This window comes from Dryobates pubescens, chromosome Z (assembly GCF_014839835.1).
Source record: "Dryobates pubescens isolate bDryPub1 chromosome Z, bDryPub1.pri, whole genome shotgun sequence".
NCBI lineage: Eukaryota > Metazoa > Chordata > Aves > Piciformes > Picidae > Dryobates > Dryobates pubescens.
Window position 1 is genome coordinate 60,041,001 of NC_071657.1, and position 20,459 is coordinate 60,061,459.

At 39.4% G+C, this 20,459-nt stretch overlaps 1 protein-coding gene across 1 annotated transcript in view; it reads left to right on the top strand.

Moving 5' to 3' along the window:
• Positions 1 to 15,881, top strand: part of SCAMP1 (secretory carrier membrane protein 1) — a 60,027-nt gene extending 44,146 nt beyond the window's left edge. The window contains exons 5-9 of the mRNA XM_054178442.1: positions 285 to 413; positions 7,913 to 8,072; positions 9,741 to 9,842; positions 10,650 to 10,767; positions 12,228 to 15,881. Coding sequence (XP_054034417.1) covers positions 285 to 413; positions 7,913 to 8,072; positions 9,741 to 9,842; positions 10,650 to 10,767; positions 12,228 to 12,392 — 674 coding nt within the window. The 3' untranslated portion in view covers positions 12,393 to 15,881. The remainder of the gene's footprint in view (positions 1 to 284; positions 414 to 7,912; positions 8,073 to 9,740; positions 9,843 to 10,649; positions 10,768 to 12,227) is intronic.
• Positions 15,882 to 20,459: the final 4,578 nt, after the last annotated feature.

A 20,459-nucleotide genomic window follows, 5' to 3' on the forward strand; every position in this document is an offset into this window, starting at 1 on the left:
TTAGGAACTGTCATATGCCCGCTTGGTCTTTTACATAGCTAAAATATTGCACTTTACTTAATCTTTCTGCACTTCATTGTATTCTGTTTTGAAGCTTTTTTCAGTATTGTGTAAGGATTTTTTTGGTAAAACTCTTGGGTTTGCTAGCCTAAGTTATCCATATGCTTGTGAATCTCATGCATGAAACAGTTTGAAGAGGTGCAAATGCCCGTCTCTTCCTATTATTCAGAAATTACAACTGCACTATAAAGCACATTTTTTTTTCTCCCTTTTCTGTTTTGCAGGTAGAAAAAATAACTGGCCACCTCTTCCTGAGAATTTCCCAGTAGGTCCTTGTTTCTACCAGGACTTTTCTGTAGACATTCCTGTAGAATTCCAGAAGACAGTAAAGATCATGTACTATTTGTGGATGTGTAAGTGTTTGCTTTTTTTAGAGAAAAAACAAAGTGCCTATTTAAACTTGACAGTATATACCTGCTGCTTTGGTGTTTGCACCATCTGTAGTGAGAAATAATTTAAATCCATAAGCCAAATGTTAAAGTAAAATCTTTTTGCTAACATCAGTTTTAAAAGTATTGAATTGTTTCACAGAAACTTCCATAGAAATAAAAAAGGGGGTGGCGGGGATTATCATAAGGCAGTTTGGTTTCAGCGTATTGCAGTTTTCCAGATTAAGTATCTCTGTTGTAAAATGAGCTCTGATCATTTATTAACCTAGAAATAATTTTAACCTAGAAATAATTTCACTCTTTTTTACAACCAACTTCTATGTTAAAAATATAATTAACAAAGTTTTAATAGACTTGTGATATTAAGAGCTACAATACCTGTTTGTTTTAATATACATAGTTTTGTATAGTTCAATATAATTTTGAGTCTATGGTAGAGATTTAGCAACATTATAGTCTGTTTAGGAAAAAAGTGTACAGTAAATTCGTTCAAGAATGAGTCCATGTTAAAACTCTTTCATACACCAAGAATGCTGTACGTCATCTTTGTGGGGTTAATTTTGCCTTCATTCAGGTGCTGTGTTTTGACTGGAGAAATGCTGGATGAACCAAATGTGCCAGTACCACAACATTTGTTTTTTTCTGCCTTGTCCAGTGTGATGAGAGCCTAATAATTTCTCTGAAGAAATTGCAGAGATTTAGGTGTTTTGTTGCCTTTAATATTTTTTTAGCATACAAAAGGAATGTGAATTTCAGAACTTCTCTGTATCTTATTTAAGGCTTCAGATTTAGTTAGCAAATCTCTGTTAACCTTTACCTGGTCATCTTGTTAGTGTGATTGAACTACATAATGGAAATATGTACAAAGAGCAGTCAGCATTCAATTAAGTGAATTCTACTTTGCATAATCCACAGCTTTCTGCAGTTACTGCTAGGCCATGAATCTTCAAACAAGCAACTAAAACCACTGTAGAATGTGTGACTAAATCACTGTCATAAATCTGACAGACAGTCAAGATTTATATGTAATCTAAGATCAATACTCAAAAATTTTATCATAGCTCTATTTGCAGAACTGAGTTCTAGAAGTGCAGTGTATTTAAAGCAAAGTGAGGATGAAAGTTGGGCAGTGGCAATATTATGTTTCTTTCTTATGTCAATAAATAAAGAAGATATTTAAAAATCTATAGGTATTGTGCTTATGACAAATTCCCATCTAGGTAGGCTAAGTCCTTGTGGTGCTGAGAGAAAGTTCAGTTCTCACACACATACAAAGAAAACCATGTCTAACTCAGTCAGAGAAGCAGAAATGGATAAGAGCTATATTTATAAGCAGGATGAAATGCAGATGATTATATACACAATATACAGTATTTACAATATATACAGAAATATACAGCAAAGAACGTAACAGAAAAAAAACAACTTTTCCTTCCTCTAAGAAGAGGGGTTCCTCCCCCAACTGAACCCCCCTTCTCCCCCTACCTCCCTTCTTTCCCAAAAAGGGTTAGAGAGAGAGAAAAAAGTAATTATTAAGGAGGAAATTCTGTTAGCTCAAAGCATATGCAAGAAGTAGTTTCTTATCTGGTTAGCTCAGTTAATTCAGGGTCAACTCCATCCAGCACAGCTGTTGCTCAGAGAGACTGAGACAGACTGAAAAAGACAGACTGAACTGACTGAGATTCAAACTGAACTAAAACTAAAACTTTAAAGTTGCATTCTACAAATCTACCAATGAAATTAGTTTAGACTTATCTTTGTTTTCAATTTTTATACCAAAACATTCAGCCAGTGTGTTCCAGCATTGTCCCTTTCTTGAAGGCACAGCCTAAAACGGTCACAATCTACCCCTTCTAAACAGTTTCATTGGCTGTTCGTACTGTCCATCCAATCTAAAACAATATCTACAATTTGTAAGTAAAGTTCATAGTCCATTCCGGCTATCCTCAAATGTAGATGATTCAGAAGTCCAAGAAAATCCAAAATCAAGAAAATGGAAAACAGTTTGTCTCCTCGGAGACGAAGCAAAGAAAAGGGAAACAGGGACTCTCAGTTGACTCAGGGCTCTCAGGATTCTCAGGGTCCGTGCACTGTAGATTCCTCAGGGATTCTTCCTTTGGACGCGATGTATCTGTACAACACTCTGAAATTAAACTCTCTCAGCTAAGGTTAAATTTCTTTGTGGAATACACTGGATTTCACTGTTCTCTTGCATTACCCAAAAAGTGTGACCAGGACCTTCAGCAGAAACCACCCCTTGGACAGGTTTAGCCTCTCCTGAGGGAGAAAATACCCAAACAGTTTTACCTAACAGATTCTTTTCTCTAACAGGAACTCTATCACCTTCTACTTTCTGTAGCAGATCTGAGTGTGCAGGTCCAGCTCGGTTCACTGAACCTCTACTATTCACCAGCCAGGTTGCTTGTGCTAAATGTTTTCCCCAGTTTTTCAAAGATCTACTCACCATGGCTTTAAGAGTGGTCTTCAGGAAACCGTTGTAGCGTTCAATCTTCCCTGCAGCTGGTGCATAGTAGGGAATGTGGAATACCCACTCAATGCCGTGCTCTTTGGCCCAGTTCTATACCAGGTTGTTCTTGAAGTGAGTTCCGTTGTCTGACTCAATCCTCTTTGGAGTTCTGTGTCTCCACAGGATCTGTCTCTCCAGACCGAGAATGGTGTTGCGTGCAGTTGCATGTGGAACTGGATAAGTTGCTCTTTTCCTCCTTTAGCTCTATTACTCTGGCTTAGGGATTACTTGAGAAAGAAGGAAGAGGGCATAGTAAAGTAAAAGAAAAACACAATCTGTTTCACAGGGAAAAAAAAAAGAAAGATTGAGTAGAAAACTCCATGCCTTAGGGCTGACTGTTGAATCAATTCCTGTGACTTCTCTTTCCCAGGATCATATATGCATGGCTCATTAGAGTGGCTATGCCTCCTCAGTGGAGGAACGTATTCCCAAGCAAGCCAGCCTGCTTCTGCTTACTGCTCATTTTATTTCCTCTTCCAGAACACCCTAGGTCTTGTAAAACCTAGGGGTTGTATGAACATGACCACATTTGGATAAATCTAGTACTGCGTGCTGAGAACTCTGTATACTTAGGTTAGTTTTCCTCTTCTTTAGTAGCAGTCCTAGAAAAAAAAACTTTCCTTTTTTTTTTATGTTTCCAAGGTTAGTATCCATTTTTATATCCTTATTCTTGATCTTTATGTATCTGTGGAAAATGTTTTATGCTCTTCAGATCTACATGCTCTTTATCACAGGAGAAAGTTTGTCTGTGTCTGTATTCCATTAATTCTTCCATCTTTTCTCTATTTGCATTAGAAGTCAGAGTTTTCTATTTTTTTAATGTGATTTTTATCTTTGCACATATTTTTCTATTCTTTTCCCTGGGGAAGGCCTCTTGGGTTTTTTTTCTCCTCTTACTGACTGAGTGCTCCCATGTTTTTTGAACTACAGCAATCAGTTAGAGATGGCTTCAATCAGCTGCCAGTGCTTTTCTATTCTGTAGTTCAAGACCATTGTTGGTGGTTTAGTGGATTGCTGATAGAATGACAGTTTTCCTGGCTTGTTACTTAGTATAGGTTGTGTTTTCCTTCTCCATGAACAAGAATTTTAAAGATACTCAAAGAGTGGTGACTGAAACTGTAGATTGCAGTAGGAAAATAAAACCCTAAAGTGTTGATTTTAATGGTGTATTTTGTGTTCAGGAGAGTTTAATCTCATCCATCCTTCTGTCTAAGAGTACAGTCAATAGTACATGCATCTATCTATTGATTGACATCTAGATGAATATGAGGCATCAGTGTGCTCCAGCGACCAAGAAGGCCAACAGCATCCTGGCCTGTATTAGGAATAGTGTGGTCAGCTGGTCTAGGGATGTGATTTTCCCACTGTACTCAGCACTGGTGAGGCCACACCTTGAGTACTGTATTCAGTTTTGGGCTCCTCACTACGAGAGAGAATTGAGGTGCTACACCATGTCCAAAGAAGAGCAATGAAGCTGGTGAAGGGCTTTGAAGTCAAGCCTTATGAGGAACAGCTGGGGGAACTAGGGTTGTTTAGTCCTCAGAAGAGGAGTCTGAGGAGAGACCTCATCACTCTCTACAACTACCTCTGAGGAGGCTGGAGCACGGTGTGGGTTGGTCTCTTCTCACGTGCAACAAGTGACAAGACAGTGGCCTCAAGTTGTGCCAAGGGAGGTTCAGGTTGGATATTAGGAAAAATTTCTTCACAGAAGGGGCTATGAGGCATTGGAACAGGCTGCCTAGTGAAGTGGTGGAGTCACCATCCCTGGAAGTATTTAAAAGACATGTGGATGTGGTGCTTAAGGACATGCTTTAGTGGCTTTAGAGGCTTAGCAGTAGTGGTGGTATTGTGAGCCCTAGGCAAGTGGATGACTTGATGAACTCTAAGGTCTCATCCAGCCTCAACAGTTCTATGGTTCTGTCTGTGTTGATGTTTGTTCTACCTGCAAAGACGGACACTTCATATACTCCCTGCAAGCCTGTTCTCTAGAGTTTTTTATCATTAGAAGATGTTTCCCAGTATGTAATTTCATTTTCTCTTTCTGTGTTTGACCTTCCCTGTTGTGTTCACTGTTGTTATGGGGAACACCCTTTGTGTGCCTAAGTCAGAAGCTTTTGGCTAAGTTAACATTGTTTGCTTTCCCATTCTTTGTAGGTTGTGTTTTCTAGAGGTCTGATTGGTTGCTGTCTTACACATTTGCTGCTTGGTCCACTCTGTATTACATTTTTTTTTGGTGTGTAGCCTCAAGAATTTTACAATGTGGACTGTGTCAAATATTTCAGCTGGAGTCTTCATATACTTTGTAGAGAAAAAAACCCACCACATATTTGATAGCATGTGTTTATGTGCTGTGCTGCTATAAGCTTGTTTTAGGACATATTTTTCCTTAGGGAAAATACTTCTGTTATTTGTATAGCACCTGCTCCCTCTCCTGAAAGAGCAGAAGGGGCAAGGACAGAAGCCAAAATTACATTTGAACCTCTTCTGTGTTTAAAGGTTAGGTGTGATCAAATGTCACCAGCCTTCTTCTCACTGGTTAGCTGCCTGTGGCTTCCAAACCCTCCATTTTGTATGCATCCAGTTCCACTCAAGGCAGGCCCTTATAAGGCAACAGTCCAGCTTACTCCTGGGAAGAAGAGATTTCTTTACCATGTGTTCTACTCAGGACTCTGATTTCCCCAAAATAGCATCTACTAAAATATTACTGAAATGAAATGTATTACAACAATTTCTTTCCACACAGTCCCATATGGAACTTCAAAATAACAGTCTCAATAATGTAGATATGAGATAGTATTGGTGCAGTTTGTCTTTATCTACAGTTCACTTTCAGGCATTAACGGATGATGAAGACAAGGAATACATATCTGAGTAGAACTCTTTCTTTACAGGGCAGATTGCAGGAATAAAAATGAGTAAACTGATGTCATTGTCCACTGTTCATGCTTATTCTGTCATGCATGCTCCCTTTTATTTCTTTTATTTTATTTTAACATCAGCTGTTTCCACAGCTAAACTAGGAGAAAACTTTCTTAGATCAGTTTGCACTGAGTACTGTCTCGGTGTAGCTCTGAAATCGTTGACATAGACATGTTGCAGACTCCTGCTAAAGACATAAGTCATTTCAGGCCCCAGATAGTCATTATCTTCTAATAACTCATAACATGGTTTAATTTGATGGAGCAAGTAGGTGGAAGGTACTTAAAATTGTTATCCTGAGTATAAAAAGACCTGTCTGTTCATACAACACTAACACAGGTGTAGGTCACATAGTGAAGGTGTTGGTTCAGAGAACAGATACCTTTCTGTACCTTGCAGCAGGCAGAGAGAAGGGGGAATTGTCACTGAAGTCCTTTGTCTTTGTCCATTGCTTGCCAATGCTTTTAGCCGCTGAGATTCTGTGACAGTAGTGAAGCTGACCTCTCTGTTGCTGGTTTTATTGTGCTGGTAGTTATTAGTGGTGGGTGTGATGTTTCAGCTCTGTTCTGCAGCGATGGCATTCTTTAAAAACTGTTACTGTGATTGTAATTATGAAAAAAAGTAGTAATTTCAGAAAGTTCAAATTGCAGCAGGATGTGGGTGTTCAGGGTATCTCCCTGATTCCATTATTGATTAGAAAAAGAAAGAATCCCCCTTGGTAAGCTTTCTGGTATTTATCAAAGGAAGGCAGGAATTTGGATTTGTGTCCTCTGTTGTGCATTGTGAGGTGTACACACAGAATTTCTCAAATGTTTCTTTGCTGACCCCTTTGAACAATCCTAAGATGAGCAGATACATTAAATGCTTTTTATTTTAGAAATTCTTGGAGGAAAATTTGCCTGAGGGAAATGTTTTGCTCTTCATAAGCCCTTTTTTCATGCAATGGTATAGGGCATTCTGCTTTTAAGATCTTTTTCCTACTAAGTTGATTTAGGACTCAAGTACTAGTTAAGAGGGCACCAAAGAGTTTGGAGAGTCATTTTGTTTTGCTTTGTTTTCAGAATCTTTATTATCTTGTTGGTTCTGTTCACCTCACCTTACAGTAGAATGACTAAATGTTTATCTGCTACAAGGTGCAGGTTCTGCAATTATAAATACTTTATCCTGGTCCATAAGGACAGAAACTGCCCTCCAAGATAGTAAAATCTTTCCTGAAAGACTGTTTATTGATGAAGAAAAATAGGAAGTAATTTTTGTCTTTGAAGTTGTAACTTGTTGTTTTAACTTGTAAAAATGTCTGCCAGTGGGAACATTCTAGTCCTGAGCTAGGGATGGAGCACCAGAAACGGCAGAGATTTAAAATGAATGTGACAAGACAGATTCAAATATGCGATATGTATTAAATGCATCCAGAACAGGTTCTTAGAGATTTCTTTTACTGGGAAACATCTTTTCTACCTGGGGTTCTTGTGCTCTATCCATGGAAATCATCTTTTCGTTGAAAGACTTTTTTGGGAAATGTTTGTTTTCAAACTAGGGTTTGAAGAGTGCTAAATTTATCACAGTATCACTAAGGTTGGAAGAGACCTCGAGGATCACCGAGTCCAACCTATCGTATTTCTTATCATTTATAAGCTTTTTCTCAAACAACATTCAGTAGTCTGATAAATACCTGTATCTAGTTATTACTGCAGTAAAAATATCAATTATTGCAGCTGTGTATAATAATGTTAAGTTTGAAAATGTTGTGGGTTTATGACACTATATACTTTTACGATACCGTATACTTTATAGTACTTGAATTTTTCATGTTTGATACTTTCACTTCTAAATACAGCATTAATCTGCAATTTAGAAAACTGGATGAAAATCAACTTTTTGCTGATGGTATTGAGAAAGTATTGATTTACTGTCAGCATGCTGATGTTTTCTTTAAAAATGCTCAGTTTGGGTATTAGCACTTGAAATAATTTATTGTATAAACATAACTTAATTGAGCTTGTTTTTGCTTCTGCAGTCCATACAGTGACCCTCTTCCTTAATATCTTTGGATGTTTGGCCTGGTTTTATGTTGACGCCACACGAGGGGTTGATTTTGGATTGAGTATTCTCTGGTTCTTGCTTTTTACCCCTTGTTCCTTTGTCTGCTGGTACAGACCACTTTATGGAGCTTTCAGGTAAAAACTTCAGATATTTGAAAACTTGTTGAAATGCATTAACATTCTGGAATTTGATTGATTATCATTGTGGCAATCCTTTAACGTGCTTTCACTAGAAACAAATAGTATGTTTGCCATTACTTAAGTTACTGTATTTGAAAGATATGTAGTGATAGTTTGGAATATTGTGGAGTACTTTAAAGAGTATTTATAGTTTCTAACATTGACTGAATGGCTGTAGGAAATATTTAACTTTGTATTGGGTGGATAGCAATTTTAGGGAGGGTTCTCCTTAAATCTCTGTCCCTTCACACCAAGAATTTATGTAGCTTAATAGTTAAGAGTGTCTTACAATTTTTGGCTTCATGAATGAAGTTCCTAAACCTCTACACTTAAAAATCTTACATTGTTAAGTAACCTCTAGTGCCTGCAATTGAATTGAACTAAGACTGTTTAAGAATGAGTAAAGCAGGTGTGCAATAATCAAACTCCAGTATTTTCCCTACTTTTTGGCAGTCTTTGCAGGCTTCACACAGGTGTGGTAGCTTTGTGTTTAAGAATGGAATTGCATGCAAAATTGAACTTTCTTTTCTTTTTTTTTGTGACAATCAGAATGTAGGGAAAATCAGCCAGTAATCTTACTGGGAATCAGCCTGTGTTTATTTGGAATATTCCTTTGCATTGATTTGTTTCAGGATATTCTCATTTAAGATGCACTGATCCATGTAGAGAGAGATTGATGTCCAGAAATTGCAGTTAAGCATGGCCTTTAGATTAAATGAGACGCTTATTTTTGCTAACTAAGGAGGTATTGTTGTACCCACACATCTTTGAGGGATCATAGAGTTTAACTTGCATTTCTCTCTAGTAAATACTTAGCTTTTGTTAGTGAGTATTGATTGTTTGGAAAAGAAACCCTGCGACTTGCATATTCATCTTTTGGTCAGTTGCTCAGCAGAAAATGAAGTAGCTATTGAACTGAACTAAATGAATAGAAAAGGAGAAACTCTCCTCTGCAGCATGAGCTGTTAATGGCAAAATCTGATCCATGACTTAACTAAATGATTTCTACTGTCTTAAGAAGTCTGGTAACAAGCATATCATACCACCATTACTTTTGACTGTAAGAAGTTGAGGGCATTGTTGGGATTTTGCCAGTACATTTGTATTTTGTAAATGTTGTTTGTTTGGGGGGGGGAGGGGTGTTTTTTGGTTGTTTTTGGTCTTTGGGGTGGGGGGTGGGTTGTATTTCACCCTTTGTCAGGGTGGCATTTTAGTAATTTAAACAGCAAACTTCTTTGTATATTTTACTTTGAAGCAATAGCTACTTCAGGAATATGGTCTGCGCTGATTTTCAGTGAAGCAGAATTCTGTTCTTTGTGCATTGTAAAAAATCTCCTGTGTTTAGTCTCAGAGCCCCTGCTGTGTGCTGAACAGTGCTTTTATTTGCTATTCTTACCTCTGTTAGAGGTGCAGGTGGCAAATATGTCAGCTTAAGAGAGGGCGGCTCTTGTAAATAAATGTGCTACAAACCCACAGAATTGCTGATACTTCAAGCCAGTGTCAATAAATGAAAACATTTTTCTGCTAGCTAATGTACAGAAGTTTCTTAGATTGATACTAGAGTATTTGCAAAAGGTAATCAGTTTCTTATCTGCTTTAATCTTTCCCCCCCAACTCTTTCAGGAGTGACAGTTCATTCAGGTTCTTCGTATTCTTCTTTGTATATATCTGTCAATTTGCTGTACATGTCCTTCAAGCTGCAGGATTTCAAAGATGGGGAAACTGGTGAGTATTCTGTTTTGGATAGTGTTGCACTGTCTGTAAGACCAATACATATTTGATAGAGCAAATAAGACATATATGAAAAAGTGGACACATATTTGAGGGAGCAACTGTGATACTATCTGAGAGGGTTTTTTTTTGCCTGTGGAAGAACCTTTTCTGTCTTTGTTTTCTTAAAGCAACTTGCTTTTTGTGGTTCCAAATTTGGTACTGTATTTTTCTGTTGGTGATTCAGTTTTGAAGAATGGGGAAATGTTTGAAGTAGATACTGATACAGCAGTCTTTTCTATTTGGTAATCTGATGCTATCCACTTCAAAGATGATCATACTGACCTCAATTGAGAAGTCATGTATATGAGTTTGCACATAGAAAGTTCATGTGGGACGTGTTTTTGTTTAATATTTCAAGAAATTAGAAGCTATCTTTTTATGGACATTTTCATGAAATCATGTAGTCTTAAGATAGTCTCAAATGACAGCATGAAAAAAACAGAAACAAAACCCAAACCAAAACCCAAAAAAGTTGATGAGCAGCTCTCTAATTTCCTCACAATTCTGCTCCAGGGTAATCATCTTTGCTCCAGTTTTTTGTACAGTTCTACCATGTGCACTGGGAAAAATGGAAACTAAGCTCTGAAAACTAATTCTAGAGGCGAAATATACTTCTGTATAATTCCCATGACTTTTCCTTCAAATACATTCAAAGTCAGTCAGAAAATGCAGGTTGTAATGCTTCCCTTGATGTGGATACCTGTGGTTGAATGGTTCATGTGCTCTACTAATAAAGTTTTTCCTTTCTTTTTCCTTCAGTGGGTGGATTTCATCCCTTACTGGTCTTAATAAGAGTATTCCTGTAGGCATTATGATGATAATCATAGCTGCACTTTTCACAGCATCTGCTGTTATCTCATTAGTTATGTTTAAAAAGGTAAGTTACATGTTATTCCCCCTCTTTTGTCTTTTGTGTTTGCTCTGGCATTTGCTTTCCTGCTTGAGAGAGGTACTATTCTGCAAAGTAATGGGGATTAAATTATATTCTTGAGGGTGTGCCTTACCTAGTAACCACTAGAGGAGAGAACAGGAGAGGGAGAGGGAGAGGGAGAGGGAGAGGGAGAGGGAGAGGGAGAGGGAGAGGGAGAGGGAGAGGGAGAGGGAGAGGGAGAGGGAGAGGGAGAGGGAGAGGGAGAGGGAGAGGGAGAGGGAGAGGATTTATCTCTGAAGGCTTTGTAGCTGGAAGGTTTGTAGCAAAGAGGTTGCTGCTGAGGCTTACAGGGTTTGCAATCTCCACAGCAGTGCTTGTTCCTTCTTCCAATAAAAGGAAACTGTCCTGGGACCTCAGCTCCTCCTGGGGTTTGTCTCTTGGCCCGGCAAGATGCGTCTGTCTGCTCCTGGGCTTTACAACTCTATACAGAGAGGAATCTTTGCAGTCCTGCCTGGGTAAACTGAAATGCAGCTCAGATTCCAAGCGATGCTTGTGATTCCTCCCAGAGCGTGAACAATTGCAAGGCAAGGCTCTGGCTCTTTGGCCTGGTACTTACAGATTTTCTGAGGCAATAATGGCCAGTGACAACAAAGATTGAGAGATAAAAACTTGACACTGTAACCTATGGAATGAGTTTCGTCTAAACGTGGCCAAAGGCACACACACCTGGCCCACTTGGGCTCCAGGACATGTTCAGACAAGCCTGGGCATTTTCCTGAAAAACCAGACCTGCTGGATCCTGCCCCACTGTCTGATTCAGAGCATTCTTGAGGCTTTTTGTCCCTTCAGGACAGGTTGCCTGGGAGAAAAGACCAACCCCCACCTGGCTAGAATCTCCCTTCAGGTAGTTGGAGACAGCAATAAGGTCTTCCCTGAGCCTCCTCTTCTCCAGGCTAAGTAACCCCAGCTCCCTCAGCGTCTCCTTGTAGGGCTTGTGCTCCATACCCCTCACCAGCTTTGTTGCCCTTCTCTGGACATGTTTCAGCAACTCAACGTCTTTCCTAAACTGAGGGGTCCAGAACTGGACACAGGACTCAAGGTGTGGCCTAACCAGTGCTGTGTTCTGGGGCAGAATGACTTCCCTGCTCTTGCTGGCCACACTATTCCTGGTACAGGCCAGGATGCCATTGGCCTTCTTGACCACCTGGGCACACTGCTGGCCTACTATCAACTAGTACCCCAGACACGTCTGAGCTTGCAAAACATTACAGGTATTGCTGCAGTCACTGTACACACAGCAGGGCAATCAAAAGTTGCAGGATTTGTGGAAAAATACCTGTTTGATCCTTTCTGGATCCTATCAAACACATGAGCAAACCGTATTTTCCCACTGCACAGCTCTGCTATAGTCTACCAAGAAATGTTGGGGTCCTCATCACTCCTTCTCTGCTCTTCCACTGCCGTAGGTGCATGGGCTCTACCGCACGACCGGCGCTAGCTTTGAGAAGGCGCAGCAGGAGTTCGCAACGGGAGTGATGTCCAACAAGACTGTGCAGACAGCTGCCGCCAACGCCGCCTCCACGGCGGCAACCAGTGCCGCTCAGAACGCCTTCAAGGGCAACCGCATGTAGGGCACCGTAAAACATCACCCTCGTTCTCTTTATTTTTCCAGTCACTGATTATATTCCCTAGACGCCTAGAACAAAAGTCACACAGCATGTTTGTCTCTTCTGCAGCTGTGCATGGGTAAATGGGAAATGTCTGGTTTATTTTATTGTCAATTTATTTATTTCCAAAAGATAACTCTTCTTTTTTTTCCCCATCTTTTCAGATGTTGCATTCTAGAACTTAAAGCCTTCCGTATTTTATGGGGATAAATCATTTCAATAATTGGCCTAGGCATAAATGTATAAAGCATTTGGAAGGTTTTTAAGTGTCTCACCCTGGTATTTTTTTTAACTTCAGAAAAGCACTTTGGATCAATTATTTTTCCTTGTAAGAACTGTTTTCCCTATTTCAAACAAGAAGTGGGGTAGACTGAGAGATGTAGAAAGTTAGGTTTCCTGCTGCTTTTGCAGTTTCAGCAGCTGCTGGAGAATAAATACAAGTAGAGTAGATACTATTAATTCTATACTTGGGTTCTTTTTAGGCTAAGTCTTTTGATATAAACCTGTAAGTTTGCATGAACACTGCTGAGTTACCTGATCTTGTTCAAATAGATAGTGTTTAGTCCAGAGGTTACCCACTCCACTTTATAATAATGTTTGTTTGTTTGTTTGATTTTGTGGAGTATTCTCTACCCATGAGAAAAGGCTGTGGTGTGTAAACATTTTTGTACTGGAATGTGAAATGCAGTGTACAGTTGAAGGGAGGTAAAAGTGATGGGTTTGAGTAAAATTGATGTTTTCAATCGCAGAGCTAAATGATTATATATTTGTTTTTTGGTCCTTTGGGTTTTACTTCCAAATTTCAGTATTTGTCTCTTGGGATAATAACTTTGCTGGAAAAAAACCCAGTAGTAACTCTTACAACACTAGTTTCTTGCCCCCCTTCCCTCTTCTACATGCAGTGCTGTTTTTGTTGTGTTTGGTATTTTGGGGGGGCTTCTGGGGTTCTTTTTAAGTGTAGATTTGTGTTTAAAATGGTACTAAATCTCTAGCCTAGTCAGTTAGTCTGTTTACTACTTGTCCAAAAACTAAGATACAGTATTTAATTTTCTAACAGGAATATTGTCTAAACCCAGGCTTTTTAAGCTATTGCATTCAACAGATACTTGAATTAATTTTAACTGTAATGCAGCCACCTCTGTGATGTGATTTAAACTGGGGAATACAAGCTTTTTAACTATTTTGAGTTGGAAAGGTGAGAAATCCTCATCTTAAACAAAGTTAAATTTTAACTCCTGGAGGCCCAAGAGGTTGAATTGGTGCTGTGGAACTGAACAATCCATAATGATACCATCATCGTGTTCTAGAACATGGTCCGGTAACCTTTAGTAAGACAAGCATAAAACAGTGAGGTTCCTTCATGTTTTGAATGTGCACCAACTCACATTAGAGGCTTTTTCACTACACTGTATTCATAATAACAGAAGAGCATTAGGAAAATAACCCCCCTGGCTTATTCCTTGGATCAGTATTGTACTGTTGGCATGAAGTCCCAATTAGTTCCCTTTCTTTTTACTCATTTACTTCAATCTAAGTTTAATTTGGAGAAATTTCAGTTTCATCTATGCTGAAGTTCATGTTAATGACAATAACTGCTCCTAAATGTCCTCTGCATCATGAAGCTAAAAGCAATTTAAGTATTCTGTGTAATAGGGGCTCTAGAATGCCATACTAGTGGACATGCTGGCATTGACCTTCAATTTGTGTGGAATGTTATTAAAAGCTTTCCAGATAAAGCCACGGTTTTCTATTGAGATCAGGCATCGTCCTTCTAGCAGCTGCATATCCAGACTGTTCTTTTTTATCGTCTTTTAAACTTGAGAATTGTAGCTAGGAACTCTACTGTGGATGACTTCTAAATGTAAATTTAAAACAGCCATTTGGTATCTCTTTGATAGGAATTCCAGGGGCATTTCCCTTGCAATTTAACTTAGGTTGAAGATTGCATACTAATATACATCGCTGGAATATATTATGGAAAAAAAAATTAGGCATGAAACCTGAATTTGGCAGGTAGTTTTTTCCCCCAGATGCTTAAAGTGTCTTTGAAAAACACACATATTAAATGTTCTTTGTAGAGGGGGCGTTGCTTTGTAATGTCACGGGTTGAATGTACCAATTTAAACCTCCTAAGTGAAATTCAGCATTCAGTTACATGTGAATTGTAAATTGTTTGAGCCAGAAATCTCTGACTAGAAGGGGACGAAGAAGTTCAGAGTTTAACTTTGACAACAGAAGGCTGATGTTTGTTAAGATATTTTGTACCTAATGAAAAGTAGATTTTACAGTCTCTTACTAATTTAGCAGAGTATGGCGCCCACTGGAGTTGTCATTTTGTAGTATTGTGGCAAACTGAGTACAAAGTATGAAGTTTAAACACTGGAATGTCAGTAGTCATTGATCTGTAATTTAGGAGTTGGTTTTATTTATCTGAGGGATGTTTGTATATTTTGTAAATTACCAACAACGCTCTGCCATCCTGGTGAATGTCACGGTTCTGTACAAATGCACTTCCTCTGTCCTTCTGTTGCATGTCTCAGTAATTCTGAAGTTTTGTATATTTATTGTATTAATACAGTGTCATAGAATAAAAAAGGACTTTTTTCCTGGGTGTTTACTATGTATAGTTTTGACCAACAAAGGGGTAAAGAGCAGGGCAGATGATCTGTGCAAAAGTCTGTTGTAATTCTGCTGAAACACAGAAACTGAATGTCTACTATCAAAATGTCACAATACTAAGAATTCGTTTGTTCAGCTGTCAGAAAGGAAGTTCTTAAGACACTGCTGCCCACTTTCTTGTGCTGTAAAATCAGGAGGATTAAAATCTAATACCTATAAACAGGTTCTGTCATTACCGAATGAAATTCTACAGGTATTAAGTGAATCCTAAAACACTACTGGAAGTAAAATTAAATTGCTGAAAACAGCATTGCTTTGATAGCATTTCTTTTCCTAATTGACATTTCTGTATCACTGCTGGGGTTTCTTTGAAGGGCAAAATTATTTCAGCTAGGCCACTGTGGCACAGTTATGTTTGTAAATGTACAACGCAGCAAGCAGTGCTCTGAGGTGCAATCGGGGTTATTTGGAGAGGTGGCAGGCCTGAATTTTTGAAGACAGTTGTGCATGCATGCATCATTTTGAAGTTAAATTCTTCACCAGCTTGTTGTAGTTCTTTTCTGATTTACAGATCTAGAATGGCAGTGGCAGCAGATTAAAGGAACAGGTTTTGCACTTTGTAAATGGTCAGCACAGTTGTGCAGTATGATCCAGTCGTGGTTTATGGTTAAAATTATTGCACAATTTGACTGGTTTTGTGGGGAGACAGTTCTTCTGGATTGCTGAGGCTAGTTCTCCTCAGGAAGCTGTAAGCACAAAGTTGGGAGGGTATGGCACACAGAGAAAACAGTATGCAGAAGATAACTGTGATTAAAAGCACTCAGTGATACTTCTGGATATGCAGAGGGTGAGTGGCAAGAGGATGGAGCCAGGCTCTTCTTGGCAATGCCCAGTGACAGGACATGGGGGCAATAGGTGGAAGCTGAGGCATAGGAAGTTCCATGGAAACAGGAGGAAGAATTACTTCACTGTGTGACAGAGCATTTGAACAGGCTGCCAGGGTGGGTTGTGGAGTCTCCCTCTCTGGAGATATTCAAGACCCACCTGGATGAGCTCCCATGTGGCCTGGTGTGGGTGATCCTGCTCTGGCGGGGGTGGGGGGTTGTTGGACTAGATGATCTCTTAAGGTCCCTTCCAGCTGCTAACATTCTGTATTTCTGTCAAGGAGAAAGTGTGCACCAAGAGCATTCTGATCATGACTCAGTAGCAAGGCACAGTGCATCAGATAATTAAAACAAAAATTAAAAACAAATGTGTGCTAGGATTCACTCAGTTAATTAAAATGTGCAAGAATTAGTTTGTCCTTTTCTTTCCAGAAATTAATGTTACGTCTGCAAGTCACTTTTATGCTTTTCAGTAGAAAAATCAGGAAGACCTAGAAAAGAAATGGTGCAGATTTCTTACCTCAGCAGCAGAACATTGGTTTGACTGTGCTAGAGCTGAAGTAGATACCGCATCACACACTACTGAAGAACAACCCAAGTATTGGTGGGAAGTGTGGATCATGATGCAGTACGTTCTGTTCTGGGAGAAATTAATTGTCCAGCTGTTTAATTAAAGTATATATGGAATATATGATGCATATATAATGCAATATATAAAGCATATGGAATGGAAGGTTGTCTAAAATGCGCTTTTTGTTGGATGAGTGGACAGTGATCACATAGACCAAACAATAGTCTTTTAAGTCACTGGGTTTACTCTCAATGCACTTGGTGCTGCAACGCGACTAATACATACATACACAACGTACTGTACAGCTTCAGTGAGTGTTCCTGCACATTGCTGTTACATCACACAGGATTGAAGGAGAGCACTGCACCACAGAGGAGCTGTTGCACAAATTGCTGAGAGCAGGCTTTACTTCGTTGTACCAACTATTCATGAAAGGAAGCTTCAGCTGCTGGTACGGGACATTTCAGAGGCTGATTTTTGGTGCTGAAGATAGCAGTTGTGTTAGTAATCTGTGCTGTGCTTGGAGCAGGGCTGCTTGTGGGCCTGGATGATGCAGCCAGCTTTGGAGTCCAGTTACCTGTGACTTATTTTCTCAGATTTGCAGATGCATACAACTAATTTAGGCGGGATATGCTGCCCTGACCCCCATGCTGATGATCACTGGTGCCTCTGCAGGGTCAGCCATCCACTGCTGGTCCAGTTGACAGGGCTGCAAGTAGGTCTTCAGGGCTGTAGGCTAATTGAAACAGTCTTACATCAGCTGAGCTGCAGTCATGGCACACGGCCAAAGCATGCATGGCTGTTTAACACTGCAGGGCTGTGTGTCTTTGGTGTTTTAAGAGGAAAAAAAGTGGATGTACTGGATTGGGCAGTGGGGTGATATTACTTGCCTAGTAGGAGCCACTGGAAGCAGTCAGAATGATGCAATTCAATTTGGAATTAATTTTTCTTCATGTTTCTCAGCTAGACCAAATTACAGATCACACTGCATCTGAATGAGACCTAAATCTCCTTAGGGACGCTGATTCCTATGCTTCCAGATATGAAGATGCCAAAAATCACCTTTTCAGGCACAGTTTCAGTGAATCACTGTAGCAAGACAGCACCTTCATATTTATGTCTGGCTGACACTGGTAACAGACATTCACTTCCTTACGGTGGCACCATGCTAAGCCCAGCTGGAGCTCTGGGCAGAAGTTACTAAATCACAGAAATCTGAACAGGTCATGCAATTGGAGACCAGACCTCTGCACTTCCTTTTGCCAACTCCATTAACTTTACTGAAAAAGGAATTAATATTTTTAGCTAATTTTGTAATTTGTTTCAACACAGCTCTAGCAAATTTTGCAATGTGTTTCAAGGGCATGTTTATAGCTGTAGGATAACTGCTGTAATCTACATACACTTTGAAATCCATGAAGATGATCAGTGTGGTGGTGCAATGAATGGCACCTGTCCTCTAAACTCCTTCTAGAGCATTCTTTCTAAACAGTCCAAGATCTAACCAACAGCTACTTCTTAGAAGTTTAGAAACTGTCAGAAGTGTAACTACATGGCAGCCAATTAATGATATGTAAATTTAATAGAAACAGGCCATAGCACTATGACTAGAATAGAATAGAATAGAATAGAATAGAATAGACCAGGTTGGAAGAGACCTTCAAGATCATTGCATCCAACCTATGATCCAACACCACCTAATCAACTAAAACCATGGCACCAAGCACCCCATCAAGTCTCCTCCTGAACACCTCCAATGATGGTGACTCCACCACCTCCCCAGGCAGCCCATTCCAATGGGCAATCACTCTCTCTGTATAGAACTTCTTCCTAACATCCAGCCTAAACCTCCCCTGGTGCAGCCTGAGACTGTGTCCTCTTGTTCTGGTACTGGCTGCCTGGGAGAAGAGACCAATATCCGCCTGGCTACAACCTCCCTTAAGATAATTGTAGAGAGCAATAAGGTCTCCCCTGAGCCTCCTCTTCTCCAGGCTAAGCAACCCCAGCTCCCTCAGCCTCTCCTCATAGGGCTTGTGTTCCAAACCCCTCACCAACTTTGTTGCCCTTCTCTGGACACGTTCCAGCAAATCAACATCCTTCACGTGCCAACTTGCCTTTCAGCCACTGAGGGCCTTACTCCTACTTTGGCCATAAATTTGCTTAGAGAACAGTATATAACCCCTCTCCAGTGGTTTGTGAAATCTCAGGTGGTGAAAGGTAAGAAATGGTGGCAAACACCACTTTAAGAGTCTGTGTGGTTAAGCAATATTTGTTTTGCAACCCTTTTCATGAGGAAGGAAGTACAGTGCTTTAGTTGCAAAAAGAACATTTGTCAGACGAGCAAGAAATTCAGTACAAAAAGTCTCTTTAATGCAACTGTATTGTATAACACATAGCTACAATTTCAGATCACATACTTTTTGATCAGTAAGTGGTAATAATAATTAAAACAAGATGGAAATCTGAAACATGAACAACCTCAGTGAGCCACTGGAGCTGCAATTGCTACCTTGCAATAGCCCAATGTGACCAATAGATCTGAATTAAAGTAGACAGAGTCCAGTTTTGAAAACTCGTATTTTAATTGAAATCTAGATTAAAAATAACACATTAGGTACATCAATCATGCTAAGAAATCTACATAGTGGTGACTCAAGAACAGAAAAACAGTACCACAAACAAACCATGGCTCAAAATCTACTCTAGTTAGATGGCCACAGCCACTCTTCTTGTACAAAGTGGCTGTGGTGTTACAGGTTGCTGGCATGTTCTGCTTGCTTTGGATTCTGTCCATCCCTTGAGGTAGGCACCAGCGCCCACTGCGTTCAAGGAAGACAGGAGCTCCTCCATTTACCACTTTGGGCATGAGCTGTGGGATGACAATGCACAATGGAAATGATTTGACTGAAAAAAATATTTCAGAATCCAGAGAACTTTATTGAGTAAAACAGATACAAAGGTGATACAGACAACACAGAAGTAGCTCAGTAGCAACGTTTTCTGCAGTGCCACATTATAAACAAAGCACGTGGAGAAACCTTGCTGAGCCTCTTCAGCTTTTAAATTGTGTATTGCCAGAGATGGACACAGCTTCACATTTGTTTGTATTACTGAGTGTTTCAAATCCATCTAGAAGAGATTTCTGTTCAATCTTTTAAACTGTTGTTAGTACTGCTGTATTAATCTTTAAAATCAGTGGTTCTGTTGCTTTACTCTATGCTTTTTAGTTTGCCCACACCACCAAAACTCCAGCCGCTTCTTCCCTGGGAAGTCCCTTTTGAAATATTTTTGTTTAAAAGCAAAACCTAAAGAAAAAACAAAACCAAAACCAAAAACAGAACAACCCACAACAAACCCCCGTTCCTGGTATTGCACATCTCACACACGTTTGTGTATATTTTTATATATATATATAAAATTTTAAAATATGCTACAATTAAAAAAAAAAGTCTATGGCACTTTACAGAATACAAATTTCTGAAGTTCATCAAACCACAGATGTTTGAAGAATTCCTCAATACCACAAAAAGTTAAACTGAAGTAATTGGCACACAGGTTTTATAGAATCCACAGCAAATTCTTCTAGATCCTATGCAGTGCATGTACATCAAGATGCAGTTACACTCCACAGCCCCCTCAGGAAATTCATAAAATTAGCTTTAAGCTGATCTATTATTATTTTTTTTTTGGTAGTTTATTGTTGTTTTGTTGTGTTGGGTGTTTTTTTTTTTCCCCCCTGCAAAAAGCTACTGTTGAGGAACAACTTTAAACAGCTGTACGACTGGATGAGTGCCACCCTACACCTGAAATCTCATCTAGAAAAAGCAGTCTGCAACATACACCATCTTATCACTTGCTAGAAAAACAGAACCCTGAGAAAAGAAATTCTGAATACTTCTTTTTCTTTTTTTTTTTTATTTCTGCATTTCTTCCCAGCCTGTCTTCTATTTGTGCTCT